This window comes from Siphateles boraxobius, unplaced genomic scaffold, assembly GCF_051911475.1.
Source record: "Siphateles boraxobius isolate OS27281-9 unplaced genomic scaffold, OSU_SipBor_1 61, whole genome shotgun sequence".
NCBI lineage: Eukaryota > Metazoa > Chordata > Actinopteri > Cypriniformes > Leuciscidae > Siphateles > Siphateles boraxobius.
Genome location: NW_027509188.1, coordinates 8,503,433 through 8,523,215, shown reverse-complemented (window position 1 = coordinate 8,523,215; position 19,783 = coordinate 8,503,433). Strand labels below are relative to the sequence as shown.

The window sequence follows — 19,783 nt, the reverse complement described above, 5'->3', positions numbered from 1 at the left end:
GAGCATCGGTATCGGGGGAAAGGCGTACAGGTGCAGCCTCGGCCACACCTGCACCATAGCATCCAGTCCGAGAGGAGCTGGGTGCATGAGAGAAAACCACATGGGACAATGAGTTGAATCTAATGATGCGAAAAGATCTACTTGAGCCTGACCGAACTTCTCCCACAGGAGCTCCACCACCTCTGGGTGAAGTCTCCACTCCCCGGGCCTCAGCTCCTGTCTTGACAGAATATCCGCTCCCACATTCTGTTTCCCTGGAAAATATACTGCCCTGAGTGACAGCAATCTCCCTTGGGACCAAAGGAGGATCTGATGGGCCTGTTTGCAAAGGTGTCGTGACCTCAGACCCCCCTGATGGTTGATGTAAGAGACCACCGATGTGTTGTCTGTGCGGACCAACACATGACGGCCTCTCAGGTCTGCCAGGAAATATTTGAGCGCTCGAAATACCGCCATCATCTCCAAACGATTTATGTGCCAGGAACATTGATGGTCCTGCCAAAGACCTTGCGCCGAGCGGCCACTCATGACCGCTCCCCATCCCGTGAGTGAAGCATCCGTCGAAAGCGTGACGCGTCGAAAAGAAGCCCCCAGCACTGGGCCCTGGGCGAGGAACCAAGGTTTCTTCCACATGACCAAGGCACGAAGGCATAGCCTCGTGACCTTGATCCTGCGGAACGGATTTCCCCTCGGAGAAAACCCCTTGGTCCTGAGCCACCACTGCAGGGGTCTCATGTACAGAAGGCCAAAAGTAATTACGTTAGACGCAGCTGCCATGAGACCCAACAGTCTCTGAAACTGTTTTACAGTGAGTGACTGGCCTAGTTTCACATTCCTTACGGCTATGAGAATCGCAGAGATACACGCAGGAGACAGACGTGCCTGCATTGTGGTCGAATCCCAAATTACCCCCAGAAAAGTGGTCCTCTGAGCAGGGAGGAGCACACTCTTCTTGGTGTTGAGCCGCAACCCCAAATTCTTTATGTGGGACAGAACGACATCTCGATGCCGAACTGCCAACTGCTCTGACTGAGCTAAAATGAACCAATCGTCGATGTAATTCAATACGCGAATGCCCTGGAGTCTCAAAGGAGCCAGAGCTGCATCCACGCATTTTGTAAAGGTGCGGGGTGATAAACCTAGGCCGAATGGAAGGACCGAATACTGGTAAGCTTCGCCCCCGAAAGCGAACCTCAGGAACTTCCTGTGATGAGGATGGATAGATACATGGAAGTACGCGTCCTTCAAGTCTATTGTGACAAACCAGTCCTCGGACTGAATCTGTGATACAATCTGTTTGAGTGTAAGCATTTTTAACTTGAGTTTCTGAACTCTGCTGTTTAAATGGCGCAGATCTAGAATAGGACGCAACCCTCCATCCTTCTTTGGAACAATGAAGTAACGGCTGTAAAACCCTGACTCTCTGCTGGGAGGAGAAACCCTTTCTATAGCTCCTTTTTGAAGAAGCGTCAGTACTTCCTGCTCCATAACCAGAGCCTGCTGTGAGTCTACTAACGTAGAGAGGACCCCCTGAAATCTGGGCGGACGAGAACCGAACTGAATTCTGTAACCCTTTTCTATTATACGCAGGACCCATGAAGAAATATTTGGCAGAAGTTTCCATGCTGCCAGAAATTCCGATAGGGGAACCAGTCCCTCGGGAACAACCGAACTGACCGTTCTACAACCCTCCTCAGAGGATTGCACGGGGACGCTGACACCTCGGCGCCCTGAAGCGGCGAACCGGCAGGGAACAACCGAAGTGGCAACGCTGCGACTCTCCTCGGAGAATCGCCCCCCGGAGGGTGCCAAGGAGGGACCGTTCCTCCCTGGAGGGGACCACCCTCAGAAGCCTGATAGCCTTGGCGTCAGGACTTCTTCTTAGACCCAGCTCTCTTAGTGATGACAGCCCTCAGATCCTGTCTACCTCTAACAGGCTTGGGCTGCGACCGCCACTCAGGAACCCCAGATGGAGGAGGAGCCCGAGCGGCGACGCTCTGTTTTTGCTGATATCTGTGTGTGTGTGTGCGGAGCTCGTAGACGGACGAGACTGCTCAAGCTTTATGTTGCGAGCAGCCTCGGGGACACTGGACCGGCGAGGAAGAAACCTCTGAAACGCAGCCGCTTGTTTTTTGTTTTCTTGGAACCGCTCGACAACACAATTTATAGCGTCGCCGAACAGACTTGATGGTGAAAGCGGTGCATCCAGAAGAACAGATCTATCTTTGTCTTTAATATCTGAAAGATTTAGCCATAAATGACGTTCCGTGGCCACCAGGGCTGCCATAGAACGGCCCACAGATTTGGCTGTTTCCTTGGTGGCCTGGAGAGACAGATCTGTCGTGCGACGCAATTCTCGAATTGCCTCAGCACTAACTTCCTCACAACTGTCCATGTCCCTCAGCAGGTCTGCCTGACCTGCTGCCGAATACTCTTTACCGACTAACAAAGATGTATTTCTTAAAGGTTTAGTGGGTAATGTCGGGGCTTTCAGACAAGACGATGACTCGGGGGAGAGATAGCTTGCTAGCGTGTCTTCAGCACGAGGCATAGTCAAATAACCAAAGTGATCAATCCCTTGAACTTTACTATAGTTACTAGTCTGCTGATTATGCACTCTGAAAGAAGTCGGTTTAATCCACGATCTCGAGACCTCGGTGTGGAGATGGGGAAAAAACGGGAGTTCCCGACGAGGAGGTCGTGATCTAGATGGCAGATATCGTTCATCTAAAAGACTTTTTCTAGATTCAACATCAACATCATCGGCTGGCCACTCAATATTTAATTTAGTAACAGCACGAGATAAAACCTCCCAAAGATCCTCATCAGCAGGGGAATGAGCTGGCGAACACTCACTATCCCCCATATCAGCGACATCCAGATCCTCAGAACTGGATAGCCGCAATATTGGTGCCTCAGCCTGGGAAGGAGAAGCCGCAGAGCGGGCTCCTTCCTGGGCAAAGACACCGGATCCAGCAGGTAAGGGCTGAGAAAGGGCGGGGCCCGTCTCAAACCCCGCTACTAGATCCATCTGCGAACCCCAAGATGAAAGCCGACGCTGTGCCTCGGCAGCAGCGGGACCCGCACCTCGGGGAGCGCGAACCGAACCGTCCTCCTCAAAGAACGCCCGGCGAGAGCGGAGAGTTTTCATAGACAAACTCATGCAATGCTCACAATCAGCCCCCTCGAGGACTGACTGGGCATGCTCCACTCCCAAACAAGCAATACACATACGGTGTGTGTCCCCACCCGTGATATAACGAGGGCAGGGAACAACACAACGCTTATAACTCTGCTTGCTCGCCATGGTGATATATATATATATATATATATAAGGGGCTTGACAGACAACAATAAATAGACAAGGACAGATATACAGAGAGGGCTTGCTGAAAGTGCAGAAGCTGTCGCGGTCTGATTTCAAGGGTGCTTTATAGTTTCCTGGTCAATGACGTCACCTATGTCGTAGCGGGCTTCCATTGGACTGATTTTACACGTGCTTCACGACGTATCACGCAGAGCGTTCCCACCGCGTCTCAAACGCAGCTCGAGTTCCCTTGAAAGGGAACATCAGGACATCCACACACACGTGACACATTTCACACCACATTAATGTCAGTACATTGGACAGGCTCTCATTACACACACATGGAATCCTCAAACGACGTTTCAGATTAAAAATGAGGACAAACTATGGAAAGTGAATATTATATTATATAGAAATAAAAAACTAGACATGTTTGTAAAGAGAGGACAGAATTCACTCAGTAAACTAAAAACTACAATGTTTGAATACTCAAAAGACCTATAACATTAATGCGGTTCCATGAAATACAAGTCAAAACAGTGTAAAGGTCATGTAGGGGTGATTGGCTGTACGGTGTTGAGTTCAGTGATTGGTGTTGATATGGGCACCCAATGGTTGTCTCAATTTGGTTAGTGCTTGGTTAGTTGCCATCAGTGTATGTGACAAGGGTTTAGTGCAAGAGATCTAACCTGAGAATGGTTCTCCATCGGGTCAGAAGCTGTGGATGAATGGTCACTGTTGCGGTCGGTGCATTGGTCACTATTTGAAGGCCTGGGTTCAGACAAATGACTCCCAATCTGATTAAATAAGAACATACACATTAGATCAGTGCAGAAACAACCAGTTACAAAGATAATCAACAGCAAATGCATCTGTAACTCTCTTTACAGTCATCGTTGTTACAGGTGTGAAAGCATACAAAACACATTCCATTTGATTCCACACCAATCATCCATAATTAAGACAAACACACTATATTGATTTCATACTGGAGAAACATCAGGACATCCACACACACGTGACATTTCACACCACATCAATGTCAGTACATTGGACAGGCTCTCATTACACACTCATGGAATCCTCAAACGACGTCACAGTTTAAAAATGAGGACATTCTCATGTTAAAAATAAGTCTGTTGAACAATAAGGGCTGGGCAAGTAATGGTCTCGCTCACAAGATCCAGTGAGAAGCGCTTGAATTCAGTGAAGAACACAAATATCTTAGTGATTTAAACCAGTTTAAAGGAAGATGAAACAGCGCTGACAAACAGGAGAAACACTGTGATGCAGTCAGAAGGCTTTTCCGTCTACAAATTCCCATCATTTACCATGGATTTACTGTAACGTTAGCCTAGTAATATTAACTGCACCATGAAATGTGGGATATACATGAATTGTATTATATTATTAATGTAGACAATGTATTAAATGACTAATGGAATATAATTACAGTATCTAATCATGTATTTTTCATACAAATACCATAGAAACCATAAAGTTACATTTTGCCACGATAGTGAGGTGCTATAGGCTATGCCTGGTTTTATCTGTGGTTATCATGATCTAAATGCATGATACTGGATGACTATTGGTTAATTTTTTATAAAACTCAAAAACTGTTTTTGTTAATGAACATAAATTTAACATAGTAAATTTCCATCCTAACTCAAGCTAATTCTAATCACTGTCAAATATGCATTTCGAGACAAAACATGTAATATTAATATTGCAGCCTGCACTGAAAACTGTGCTAAAGATACAGGCCATCAAAGTCAGGCAACACAAACCTGTTTCAACACTTGAAACAATATCCCCCATTAGCACATGCAGAAACTAAGAAATATACTTTTCTATTCAGATATTTTATTATTTTGTTAAGGAAAAATGACAAAATGCTTGAATGTTCTACCTGAGATTTGTGAAATGTTCTGACAATAAAATAGTAGTTTAAAACCACAATTAACGCTCTGGTTTCTACAACTTTCACTTAGGAGCAAAAATCTGCCTTTAAACTTGAAAGAAATAAAAATTTGACATTTATCGTGATAATTAACGATATCGACTGATATAAAACCATCATCATGATCATTTTTTTTGCCCATATCGCCCAGCCCTATGAACAATACTAAAAAAATGAGGCTAGATTTGAATTCTACTAAGTGTCTAAATGGATCAATCTGCCCATTGTGCCATATAAGGTTGGAGAAAGTTTCCACTTCTGAAAGAGAAGATGAGATCTGGTAGGTAATATTACATGTTACAGTACATATATGTGCATGTGCCTAGCCCTATGACTGTTATTTGTTGACAAGATTTTTGCTTTGCATCTTTTTGCCGTTATTTATGATTTGTAGATGACTTTAAAGAATGTGACAACTGTGACTTCACAAGTAGTACAGAAGCTGAAGAAGGTGGACTTGAAGCAAAAAGAAGAAAAATAACAAAGAAATTTGAAGACTGTTTGACAGGTATTCTTTTTACTTTGCAATTGTCAATCATTTACTGAGTTATTCAATTATGAATCAAATTCCGGGGATTCAATTCCCAGTTCTAAATTCCGGGGATTAAAGTTCTCCATCGCTACGATGAATTTCTTCTCAATTCCAGGCTTTCTCCAGTGTTTCTAATGGCTGTAAAAGTTTTAAATGTCTCAAATTGTCTAAAAATGTATTTATTTTAGTTTGTAGACGTCTTACATTTAGGAACGGACAGACAGGCGACGAGGTAGATTCAAACTGCTGAGAGGGATCTGATCAAAAGTGGAGTGACAGTACTCTGTGAAGAAGGTTCTGTAATCACTTCGCTCCACTTTTAAATTTAATTTAACAGCCTTTTTTTGACCAAAAATTTGTTTTAGGTGGACAGATTAATACAGTACACAGAACATGTATGATGTTGAAAAATAACAATGTGTTTTCTGTTAACCAAGAGCTTTTTAATATTTGCTATTACTTCAATGCAAGTGAACAAGCGCGCTGTTATTTGTTGCTTAGTGACGTGTATGTTCAAGTAAGCCATAAATGGGCAGATTCTGTGAAATATGCTGTATTTTATATATCATGAGGTGTCATGAGTTGTGTATTTGCGCTAAATCTGATAAATTTGTACATTTTACAATCGATTCAATGAACACTATGTCTCAAAAAATCTAACAGGATTTGACAGCCCTAGCCTGCTGATTGATGCATTTTGCAAAAGCTGATATGGCGAGTTGGAAAGTCTCATCAATATCCACAAATCAGTTATTTCAATTTGTCCGTTACAATTAATTAATTTAATTATTAGTGCTCAAAATGTCCCCACATAACATGTTTTATTTTAATAAATGTTGTTTATCCATAAGGATTCATATGTATATATAAAACAAACAAAAATTTGATTTGACTTTGATTATGCAAATATGCTTAGACCAGATTGGCCAATTCAGTTCATGAATATTCAAGCCCAGTAATATTAAAATAGTTTTTTTCTCTTTATTCTATAATTCCCTTTTGTACTTTTCCTTAACTTCCTCCAACGTTCTTCCAGGTAGGAGAGTGAGGGATGTTGGAAATGTAGCAGTAGAAAGGATGCATACATTATATGCTCCTGACGAGCTGGGTGGCGCCTTGCATGGCTGACACCGCCGTCGGTGTATGAATGTGTGCATGAATGGGTGAATGTGAGGCAAATATGTAAAGCGCTTTGGTGGCCATTCGGTCTGTGAAAGCGCTATATAAATGCAGTCCATTTTACCATTTACCATATATTCCCACAACTTGCCTTCCTACCGTGAACATTACAGTGGGCACAATCTGTGAAAACTGCCCTTTTTTCTCGCGGTAACACAATTTCTGTTCATGTTTGCCTCTTGAATTAGATAATACTGATGAAACTGATATAGAACGCGAAGAAGATGTCCTCAGAAATTCCCATCATCCTAACACTAGTGGTTAGTTCATTTTTTGTTCTTACATGCATTGGTGAGATTACTTGCCACTATGGTATGGGATTAAAAAAAACATATGATTTAAAACACGATTACATTAAATCAATTAAGAACTAACACATTTTGTTAACAGAGCTAGAACTTCCTATTGCTCCGAGGAAGCTGGGAAATCCAGACAGAGTTTTCAGTATGCTCCGGAAATGAAAGCTCACCATCATCTACTTCATCCAGGTGATCAAGTTCTGGCTCTCCATATCCACTCATTAGGGGAAAGCAGATTTCAAGAGCACAGGGTTGGCGATCACCTTGCCCCCCACCTCAGACTACTCTTAGATCAAAAAAAGGTTCTTCAGGTCCTAAATTCATTTGATAAATATTTGGCCTCAAGGTGATAGTGATAACTTCATACTCATATAGTGTAATATACTGAATCTAGGTTTTTTTTTTAGTTTTTTTTTTTAATTTTGACCCATCAGCTCCTTCCCTTTGATGAGAACAAGCTGTGTGTTCTCAAATACATTGTGGTTTTCAGGTCTATATTTACTTAATTTTACAAAAGAACACCACCATAATGTTCTTGTGGTAGTAAAAGAGCTGACAGGTCAGACTTTGAACTTAACCAGTACTTAAACTTGTAATTGCCTTATTTTGTATTAAATAAATGATTTGTCAAAACCTGTTCTAAACTTAACTTAATCATTTGTATTAAGCTGTAAATTTACTCTTTGATTCTTGTAGCCCCCCAGCAAATTCAGGAGCCCATATCTGAAAAGCAGACCAGACCACCTTCTCAGGGAGGACCATCTCTCCAAACTCGTAGATCAGGATCACCTGTTAACCAGCAATCTACAAAAAGTCAACCAACACATGGGAAACGTTCCCCGTACCCAATGCCAGAAGCAAGTAAGTATATAGTAGCAGTAGTAGTAGTTGTGTGTGTGTGTGTGTGTGTGTGTGTGTGTGTGTGTGTGTTTCATTGTGTGTGTTTGTGTAAAGAAAGGTCAATTAATCAGAATGGGTTAGTGTTACAAAACTAACTTACTAACTAACTAACTTAGGCCCACTTAAGGGCCCCTGTCATCCTCAGTGATAATATAAGGGAAAATATATGATTTGTGCATTTTACTTTTGCTTTCGAATTGGCTGCAATCGCTTGAATGGTGGGTTCATTATTAATCTTAATGTAAAACAAAAAAATACAGTACAATGACAAACTCGCTTAAATAGGTGCTTTTAAATTTAGTTTTCAAACCTAAATCATCTCATTAGTCAGCTCCTCACTATCTTGATAAAAGAAACCTGACTTCTGCTGCTGATCTCTGACTCTCGTTTGGCTAATGCTGCATTGAGGAGACACTTTCAGTTTTTAAGTGTAGCGTCTGTTCTCTAACTCCGGGGTTTTCAACTTTACCATTGTTCAGTAAAATGTATGTCTTAATAAAATACTACTTTATTTTTAAAGAAATAATAATAGAAATTCTTCCATGTTTAAAACCCCTGTTGTGCCATACTTTGTTTACCAAAAAACGGAAGGGTTTGTTTAAATTTCATCAGCAAAAATCTGCATCAGCAGGTCACACTTACCCCAAAAAATAAAACGGAAATCAGAATCGGCCAAGAAAATTGCAATCGGTGCATTTCTAGTATAGACAGGGTATTAATTAAACTGAAACATTAAAAATATAAACAGCTTACCAAATTGGGTATATGGGTTGAAAACCCCTGCTCTAACTTAACTTGCATATTTTTACTACTAAAAAAAAAATCTAAATGACGTTGGGGGGCGGTGTGTGGCCAATTGATTTAACCTGTGTTGCGGCTGGATATCAGTAACACCTGACTATTGCAGGAAGCATAGTTTTGGGGTATATCACACATACTGGCTGTGTGGGGCACTAAATCAGTTGCCAGCAGGCTAATCTGCTGAAAGCTTAGACTTGTTCACTGAGTCTGGAATATAATTATCATAATGAACTAGCCTCATTTATGGTGCTAATGACTTGCTTATACATTTGTTGGTCAGGGAGACAACCATCTTTCAAAATTACCTTTAAACATTCCAGTTAGCGAATGCTTGTGTGCATATACACAAGCTTTATTTCTCACTCGTTTAATATTCACTATCAATATTTGTATTCATAGCTGAAACTCATATAAAATTATAAAGATGTCTTTGACTGCAAAAACATCTGTTCATTTGTAAAGGCTTTGGGAGGGTCAATATTTTAGACTAACAAAAAAAAGCTGATGTAAATTTGTTGATGGTTGTTATTGTAGTGGTAAACTTGTCCCTTGATAATGTCTTATTATGATTATCATTGGTTTCAATACATTAGAATTCCAAAGAAAAGTTATGGAGATGCTGGTCGAAATCCGAGAAGACATTCGGACAATGAAGAAGGAGAGGGGAGGACTAGAAATGCAAGGGGATTCAAGGCTTCCGGCACAGGCAACAACTGTTGAGGAGATAAATGTACTTGATAAATCCCTCAACTGCCTGGAGGAAAAGCAGAGACTGGTAAGGACATACCTGTAGTCATACCAGTATAATGGAATTTGTATAATGTGCAGTGTTTCAATCCCTGTGTGACTTGCAATGGTCAAGTGGATACATTTTTGTGGTTAAACTAAAATACTGTTTCTCTAATTTCAGATTAATAGCTTGTCCAATGTTGGCGGGATACATTTGAAGGACAATGTAAAAAGGGTCATGGAGAAGTAAGTTTTTATATTAGCAGTTCTTGGCAAAATCATGTGTTATTTCATCTGGCACTTGATGTTTTCACAGACAAGTTGATGTAGTTGATTATCTATCCATCCTTCTGTCTGTCTATCTAATTAGTAGTGTTGTCACGGTACTAAAATTTCAGTATTCGGTACCAATACCAGTGAAAATCACGGTTCTCGGTACCAATTGCGGTACCAAAGCTTCATTTAGATTCAATTAACATTAGTGTTGTCACGATACCAAAATTATTGTTTCGATACTGATACCAAGTCAAGAATTGCGATTTCGATACTTTTTCGATACTTTTCCTGAAAAGGGAGAAACGCTGTCAAATATCATTGCTAGGGATGGGAATTGATAAGATTTGATCAATATCAATGCCACTGACGATTCTGCTTATCGATCCGATTCTTTAACGATTCTCTTATCGATTCCTGATTGCAATGTGTGGAAAAGAGTAGTCGTACTTAAAAAAATAAATAAAAAATAAAATATTTTATTTGTTTTAAAGCTTACACTTGAGTAATCAAACTGTACTTTTTTTAAGTAATATTTGTAATAAATGGAACCTTATTGTAAAGTGTTACTGATTAGTTATACACCGATTCAAACATCTCGTGAGTTCACTGTTGGAAATATCAGTTGTTTTAACCATTAATTAAAATGAATCGGTTCCAAGGAGTCATTAGTTTGCGAATTGGACGTGTTATCCCGCTGTCCCAGCTGTGACATCCCACAAGATTCGTGTCAACACATATAATCACTGGATAGTTATATTGTCTTCGTTTATTTAAAGTGTGGTTTATGTCAGCTGAATGTCTGGAACGCTTTTCAGAGAAGATAAGGTATTTTAGCACAATTCACACCCAGCGGTAATTCAGGAAAAAAATATATCCGAATGCTCCACATGAAACTATATGGTCTTCCAAACTTTTACTATCTTGACGATTTATTTTGATTAATATGTGCCAGGGAGAGAGAGCAAGACAGCGCTTAGTTTTGAGACGGTGAAGCCTTGTTTATACTTTCGCCTGACTCCGAAGAGAAAGAGTATCGGTACACGGCGCGCGACCGGGGCTCTCTCCGTTAAACATGTTAAACATGCGGTCTGTCACACGCGCAGCAATCCGTCTACGTTACTCACCGATCAAATAAGACTATGGTGGGACAAAAATTCCCTTTGGAGCAGGAGCATCGATAAGAGGACTCGTTAACGTCGAGGGCATACAATATCTATGGTTCATAAAACTTAGAACCGGTTCTCAAGTGGAACCGGTTTTCAATTCCTATCCCTAATCATTGCTGTGCTTTATTTTAAAACCAGGACAACATTCTAATCATATAGCCTAATACACTAATAAATGAACATATGAACAGCAGGTACATTAAACATTTGAACAAAATATGAAATACTAAAATATAAAAAATAAATTAGAGCAATGACATTCAAGGTAATAATAAAAAAAAAAATTAGCAGCATTATCTCAGCTTGCAAATTAACGTTATCTATGAAAGTTTTCAGAGATGTTGAATTAGCCGTAGGCAGGCTATTTCTATTTCCACACCCCCAATTTCTAACGCTGAAGTATCAACCCTGTCAGCAAAATGCTTGAAAGATGAGTTTATCTATAGATCTACCTGTTGAGCCACTCGTGATTGACTAGATATACCTCAAATAAGTTGAAATCTCCTGGAATCTAGAGCGAGCGTGCATGCGAGACAGAGGCTGTGATACAAACCGCGTATCGCGCACACGGCAGAGAGGGAAACCGAGCGAGAGACCTTGAGTGTGCAGAGGATGCACCTTTGGGTCAGCGCATCAAGAACCGGATTAACCCGGTACTTCGGTACCACCGGTACTTAAAGCAACACCAAGGAATATTTTTTAGCTTAAAATAATGTTTTCAAAATTGTTTCTGTGGTTTGACTTGCTTTACGGTAAGCGTTAAAATTATTTTGTTTTTCTTCGTTTCTGATGTCACAATACATCATACTTTCATAAAATAATGCATCGTACTCTACCTTGTCTGTGGACATCGTTCATTCCAAAGCCGGTGCTGATAAACAGCGAGCGAGTTATTTATTTAAAGCAACAGTAAGTAGGATTTTTTTACCGTCAAATAATGTTTCCAAAATCGATTCAGTGGTTCATCAAGTCGTGACATGGTGAAAGGCACTTATGCCACCGCTTTGCGGTCCTTTATCTGGTATATCCACGCTATGTAAGATTGCCAGATCGGGTCGCGTTTCTGTAGTTCTAATGAGACATAAGAAAACTACTAATTTGACTTGCTTTACGGCAAGCATAACAATGCCGATAGGTGGAGCGTACTCGACAGTAGACTACAACTAAATGTAAGATACCTAGCAAAATCATGCATCATACTCTACCTTGTCTGTTGCAATTGTTGATTCCAAAGCCGGCGCTGGATAAACAGCAAGCGTGCGCGTGCGACAGTAGATGCGGAAGGCTAAATTATTTACGACAGCGGTAATGGACAATTTCGCTTCCAACCTGTAGGGCGACCGCAGAGGAAAAGTTCCTTGGTGTTGCTTTAAGAAAAGCTGGTACCGTAACGGAAATTTTTTTTAGTACCTACTTGGTACCGAAGTACCGGGTCTTTTGACAACACTACTAATTAGGGATGTGTGTGATGACTAATTTGACAGTCATTTAAACAGAAGTTAAGTAACCGACTAGTCTAAAATGAACAAACCCCTGCAGTAAAAATAGAAACACTGTGTACATTTGATTAAATTAAATACTCAATTTACTATTGAATATGCAATATCCAAATATGATATTAAATATTTAAAGATTTTTCTACATGTTCAAATCCTTACTGGCCTTTCGGTAAACCAGACCAACAGTAGAACCAATGTGACATCTAGATATGACAAACCTACTAAACTATAACAACCGTTTTATAATGTGTTGTATATAAGTAATTATTTGGACATTTAAATCTTCTTCCTTTTGTATCCACAGGTTGATGACAAATGAGTTAATGGCCAGTTTTAATATGAAGGGTGGGAAGGGGAAGCTTGCCTTCACCAAGCTACATCTGTACAATGTTGTCACAGGTAAAAAACAAAACAGTAACCACATAGTAGCTTTCTGTTTGATATCTTTCACTTTTCAGAACTGTAACTTAGGGGTGAGATATCTGAAGATTGCATATCATGATCGATCTTGAAGACGTCCACGTTCTGTTTTTCAAGCGAATCTTAGATTTGCATTCTTGTATGTCCTCGTAACAGCCGGACTTTTATTTTAACGTGTCCCCAGTGAAGCTGATTTTAAATTTTACGGGCGACCCTGCTGTGGTTTTCAATCTTTCTGAAAAATAACTTTGCAGAGATCTTTGATGCCAGAAATAATTAGACTTTATTTTCGAATGTCGTTCCGTTCCATAGAACGACACTCTAACGCTCTGGCCTCTGGCCTTCCAGTGCGCTCCCGAGTATATTTTGGTTCAGAGTTATATACATACATCTTCTTCCAAAGAAGGTAACACACCCTATAGATAGTTTTGGGTAAAGGTCTTTTACCATGTGACTTCTCAGAATAGAATTTTCTGCAGCAAACAACATTCCATTCAAGGTCTTTCACATACACAGAGGAAATCCAAAGTCACAGACAGAAGAAATAATTGTGTCCAAATATATAGCAAAATTACTTGTTTTCTAAATAATAAAATCTTCAACATTCCCTCCTCTGAGGCTTATCTAAGCCTCACTTTCACTAGTTTTTTCCAGAGTGTAGTTTCAAAATCCAGCTCCCTCAGTTATGCTACCTGGTGACTCAATTGAGTCACTCATTCTCCTTTCCAATTACTAGATTAAGCCACCACACTCTGGTGGAGCACTCGAGCCAAACATCTTCTTCCATACTTTTTTGTTTAATGGAAAAAGTAAAAGACTCGAGTTCTCCCTAATCAGACAAACTTAAACATTGTTATAAGTGTGTGTATACATTTGTTCTTGCATTGCATGTTATTGTCACAGTTATGTAGAGTATATCAAACATAAAAGTCTCTTATACTATTGAAAGTTTTCTTGCGGTGCAGATATCCCCTAGGGTCTGGCTCATCAATCATCTTCTTCGTCCTCAATTCCTAATTTACTCAACATCCAGGGTTTGTAAATATGAATTTGGTTGCCCTCTCAAATTAGTTTTCATTATCTTTTTTACGCATTTCCATTCGTTTAACCGTGGTTTTCCAACTAGAGATCTTAATATACAAAGTACACAACAGAATAATAACCCACTTTCAATATCCCTAATTGAGCAAACCTTAATTTTCCAAACTTTTATGAAGTTTTCCTTAACTTCTGCTCTTAAGTTTTTCTTGACTCAATCGTATTCGCTAAATTTTCCTCCCTGCGCAATATTATTTAGTAAAAGTGCAACACTGATCACCAAACATAAGTCAGTTTACTTTTTTCACACAATTGTTTTTCTCCTAATGCAGACAAAGCATTATAATAAATATCTGCTTATTATAGTAGTCTAATTGATTTATTATGCATTTTTGTTCTACTTGATCCATATGACTATTAATTCAGAATATGGCTGGGTAAACATAACTCTCTCATTTTTATCACTTCTTATGAGAGAATATAATTTCTTAAATTCGAAGAATCCATCTTTTAGTCAGTCAATTTTAGTGAACAGAACACTTTACACCTATCTAATAAATTGCAATACATTTCGCTTACTGTCTATTTTATTACCAAATTTAAACAATAAATTCCATTTTGACCTTTTTAATCTCGCGTGTTGCTGCTCATTGTCATTGTAGCTCCTCAGTTCAAGACTAAACTGAATACTTTTTCTTCTTTTCTACTAATTTCTAAATAAACTATCATGAATAAACTAATTATGTCTCATGTAATCACTCTAACTAAGAAAGCTTCAGAGCAATGTTACATTTATCTCATAAAAGTCATTCAATAAACTCATTAGACAATTAGAAAAATAACTCTAGAGAACAACTTTTTGCACTCTTACATATTCCTTATATGTACATTTCTTTTTTTTTATATCTAACAATCTAAAAGTTTGTCTATCAACCATTTAAACCATTAGCATTATAACTTAATTATTATTAAAACTTCCTTGTGTTTGTATGCAACTTATTTTTAATCTTCAATACTTCTGTTTAGTTGACATATAATCTGACGTTATTTCTGATAGACTTCCAATCTAAGGATTACTTCTCTGTTAGAAATTTAATTTCTGTTCCTGCCCTCCTCTGTTGATTTCATTGCTTTTACCCATCTATATCATGTCCACATAATCCATTACCAAGTGTTTTAATAGTTCTTCTGGTATACTGATATATGGCCTATTTTTGTCGCTGTTCTTTTCTTAACTTTGTTTTTGCCACAAATTTCACAAAACTTTGCAAAAATGCCTTTTAATTTAAAATGCCTTTAATTTTAACTTTATTTTAATTTTTAATTTCCTTACCTTACTCCCCCCTTTGCGCACTGGTTTAAAACCATTGCGCATCTGGACTGAGAATATTCAAAAGTATTCATTGGTTCGACAATCTGTCCTTCATGTGAATGCCAAATATCTATTTTTGACCCCCCTCTGGTGCCATTGAGATTGTTCACAAGGGCCTGTTTGTTATTGGATTTCAATAAATTCCTCTAAGTCTATAAACTTTCTATCGAGCACTACTTTATATAATTGTAACTAATCAATTGCATTTTGAATCAAATTGTATTCTTATCAATCAAAATTAAAATTTAATATTTGTTAATACTTGCTTTAATTTCAACTGTAGTCTTAAATTAATTAAGTATACCCTTGTATTGACAAGTTACATCTGAGTACCCCTTAAAATTTATTTTAAAGTTATTTTTAGTTCTAATTTTTTCCTTCATGAATTGTCTTAATTCCCACTATGCTATATCAATTTCTTAAATTAATTGTTAACATTATTTTAGTTTCTTTTCTTAATGTAGGTCAGAATTTGTGCATGCAACAAGATGTGCATTTGTGGATGAGGTGACACATGCATTCATTGACGCGTTTCTGAGTCGATCCTGTTTCATTCATTCGGATTTTGAGACTTTCATTTTGGCGTCTTAGCCTATGTCTCTTTTTGTACACATTCAAAATGCTGATTCTGATCATGTGATTCTGAATTTCGCACACAAGTTGTATTGTAATAGTTTAAATGTAGTGACGCACATTTGTGAATTTGTAGAGTGAATTGTTGAATGATTTGTTACATTGACTCAATTAATGCACACTTCACCTGATCCACACATGCACATCTTCTTTATTGCATGCACAAATTATGATACACTAATCATAATTTGTATTCACAAAAATGTATTTTTTTTTGTACAAATTGATACACATTCATTCAATTTTGAATTTGCTCACGCAAGATGAAAGGCATTTGGTTGTGGATAATAGTAAAACATATCTGCAACATTTATCAAGTTCATGGATAGGCTAATTGTGCGTGCACGTGTTAATCATGTTGATACTTTATACCAAAGGTATAATACCATACAAACTACCACCCAGCTTTAGGTCAGCATTATGTTAACAGCTGCCTCTATATGGTCAGGTAGGCAACGTACTATTTGCTGACAGGAATTGGAGCATGCGTTGCCTACCTGACCATCTGGGTTTTTATTATTATTATTTAGAAAAATGTGGGAACTAGACTACAGCAAACTGTTCTATCTTACAGTCCAAGTGACGTTAGCAATAAAATTTGTATATATAACAGTAGCTTACCTTTAGTTGGTAGCCAGAGAGGTGTGTCAATCGTGAGGTAATGTCAGCTGTCGACCGGCAGGGTTGCCAGATGCCATCAAGGTTTTCCAGCCCAAAACCTCGTCAAAAACCGCGAGAATTCACAAAAAAACTGCACACCAAATTCTTTTGGCTTGTTTGTCGTTTTAAATGCATTGAAATCATTAAGCAGATTTAAAATTAGCCATTGGTAATCATTCAAACAGTCAGGAATGTTAATATAAAGACGCAGCAACTTCTCTGCATCCTCCTTATTGGGGCACCTCATTCTCGTTACACTGTTACCGTCTCGCCTCAGCCGCCTGGTGCAAACTGATGCATGACCCTTCGCTAAGCCACGCCTGAAAACCGCCACTGGCCAATCGTGGTGTAGCAACAGTAACTAAGGAGGGTAGGGCTTAGCGAAGGGTCAAGTTGTTCGCTATTTTTAGGTGCATATGCAAGTGTCTGTGCATAGTGTGCATCGTAGCGCGCACTGCATGACATGGAGGCATCGAGGCGATTACTTCCAATAAACAGTGGAAACAACTTAATTATCCATCATTTCTGGCCATACAGAAAATAATAATGTATCAGTCGCAACTACTTTTATTTGTGTAAACTTACAATAACAAGAAAAAGTTGTGCTTTCGCTAAATTAAATAAAACAATCAGAGTGCGCTCCGCGAATAATAAACAAACACAGCGTAGGCTATAGGCACTAGCCTCACATGGGAAATATATCTATATAAAGCATGATATGTCCACTTTCGGAAAAAAAATGCAAAAGCAAATAGCCTATCATCTGATTATGTAAAGAAAGATGGATTTCTCTCTATTAAAGGCACATCAACTTTACAGTGGAGATGAAGACAGTTTATTATAAACAATTAAAATGCCTCGTTAATTTTAAAGACCTAGCCTATTTATTATTATTAGCCTGTTTTTGCGGTGAGATTTATGCATGTGCTCGAGTATTCAAGCAAAAATGTATATAAATGTACGATTAGTAAACCAGAAAAATCTTTTGTCTATGGTAACTCTAATCAATACATTTACTATTTAATTAGTTGTAAGTATCCAGTTATTTATATTAAAATTGTTGAGTTTGAGTTATTTTACAATTAGTTCTGACAATTAGTTCTAATTTTCCTTATGAAAGATGTCACTGCAAGCTAATCCTTTTTGCCTCCCTTTAATTCGAATACATCCATGAACATATTGTGCAGTTTGAAAAGTTATTTGAATGTAGGGGAAACATGATAGGCTAGCCTACAACACATGGACAAATATCCGATCATTGAAAAATCTTAGGCATATAGGCGGGAAAATTTTTTTTTGGAAATATTTACCTACCCTACATTTAATCGTCATTACATTGTTAGAGCATTAGAAACAAATGGGGGAAAACATTTGTGAAAAAGGATATTTTATTCATATGTTAAGCTATGTCCTCTATAGTGGACACCAGGGCCCTGTTTCAACAAGGAGGTTCAACCAACTCTGAGTTAAAACTTGAACTGAGTTGACTTACCCTGAGATGGAAGTTTTCGGTTACAGATCAGCTGAAATTAGTTAGTTCACGACTATATACAGATATTATGAGTAACCATGGCAACAGCGCCAAACAAAAAGAGGAATTACTGTTATACAGTGTTGGGTGTAATTAATTACCAAGTAATCCAAATATTGTAATTTAATTAAAGGTATTACTCTTAATTCCTCTATAATTTAAAATAAAATCTGATGTAATTACATTAAATATGCTACTGCATAGACCATAGAACAATTATGTATAAAACAATAATGGATTTAACATACATTTTTAAAAGGTATATTTTTAAAGCTGGGATATCTGTTCAATTGGATGAACAAAATACGATGATTCAAGTAGTGGGAGCTACTGTGACATGTGTTAAATTGATGCTTTCCTTTTCTTTCCTTTCTTCCTATGAATGTTTTTTGATATGAACATTTTTGAAGGTTAAAAACTGTGGTTATCCGCTATGTGATGACGTACAAGGAGAGGGGTCGAAATGAGGGATTTTATTCTACTTTTATTTCCTTGTATTTCTTAACCTGTTGAAATGCCTCTACTTTTATTTCCTTGTATTTCTTAACCTGTTGAAATGCCATGTGGGTTTCAAGATGTGTAATGATAACCAGGGTGTTAAATTGATGTGTTTTTCCTACTTAAACTATACACTATTTCTTGTTTATACTGAGGTGACTGAGGGTCTGATCCATTTCAGGAGAGAAATAACAGTGTTTATTCATTCAGCCCGGCGTCAGATAAAATCTTTACTTGCTTGCTAATAATTAAGGGTCTATCCCCACAAAAACAGCCTAAGCTTTTTACTTTTCCAAATCTTCTTTCACAAATGTTTAAGAACAGTGATCATTTATGCAAAAATCAGAGATGAAGAGTATAAGTGTGATGATATGACTTAAAATTTGTCTTATTGTTTATTATTATGATTGAGTAATCTAAATGATAAAAAGTGGGGAATTGTAGTAGAAATTTTAATAGTCATTGATCCCTAACGGAAATCATAAGAGAGAGAACCTATTCAATGTATAAAAGTATATGTTTGTACGTGCTTGTGCGTGACTTTTCAGGAACATATGGGACAGGACCTCTGACCTTAGGGATGGTCAGTTTTGGCCAGTTTATTTCAGTACCAGTTTGTGTCTTTAAGTAGAAACTGAACAGCAGTAAGGACCTTATCTGGGTGGGTGAAAGGTACAGCGGGTGAGGAGGAACCTTGAAAACAGTATAAAGGCTGTCTCATATCTTCCTGTTGTGTGTCACTCTCTTGCACAGCGTAACTTCTGTGTACTAGACTGAACCTATTCTTGCAAGAATAAATACTTTTCTTTTTATTAATTTGTCTCTGAGTGTCTCTTATGCAGTGATGATGTTTAACAGAATTTTTGCCACAACAGCACCAAATTTGGTGGTTTGTGCCAGATATTTTTTTTCTGGACGTGAATGGGCCCACTGTTACTGTTAAATGACTTTAAAACAGCATATATTCCCATATCAGTGTC

General features: G+C 38.4%; 2 protein-coding genes across 2 annotated transcripts in view; both read left to right on the top strand.

Annotated features, from left to right (window-relative positions):
* Window positions 1–19,783, top strand: part of LOC143718303 (tripartite motif-containing protein 16-like) — a 276,192-nt gene that overhangs the window by 19,349 nt on the left and 237,060 nt on the right. The window lies entirely within an intron of this gene.
* LOC143718362 (uncharacterized) lies at window positions 5,512–13,247 on the top strand. Its single transcript, XM_077209465.1, has 6 exons — window positions 5,512–5,550; window positions 5,665–5,778; window positions 7,977–8,141; window positions 9,575–9,756; window positions 9,892–9,956; window positions 12,956–13,247. The coding sequence occupies exons 1-6, from the start codon at window positions 5,541–5,543 to the stop codon at window positions 13,161–13,163; spliced, it is 744 nt and encodes a 247-aa protein (XP_077065580.1). The 5' UTR covers window positions 5,512–5,540; the 3' UTR covers window positions 13,164–13,247.

What these genes read in the sequence shown, in the direction of transcription:
- LOC143718362 (XM_077209465.1), top strand. An exon ending in ATTTGAAGACTGTTTGACAG is followed by an intron (nt 5,779 to 7,976) that starts GTATTCTTTTTA and finishes TGATTCTTGTAG; the next exon opens with CCCCCCAGCAAATTCAGGAG. An exon ending in GTACCCAATGCCAGAAGCAA is followed by an intron (nt 8,142 to 9,574) that starts GTAAGTATATAG and finishes TCAATACATTAG; the next exon opens with AATTCCAAAGAAAAGTTATG.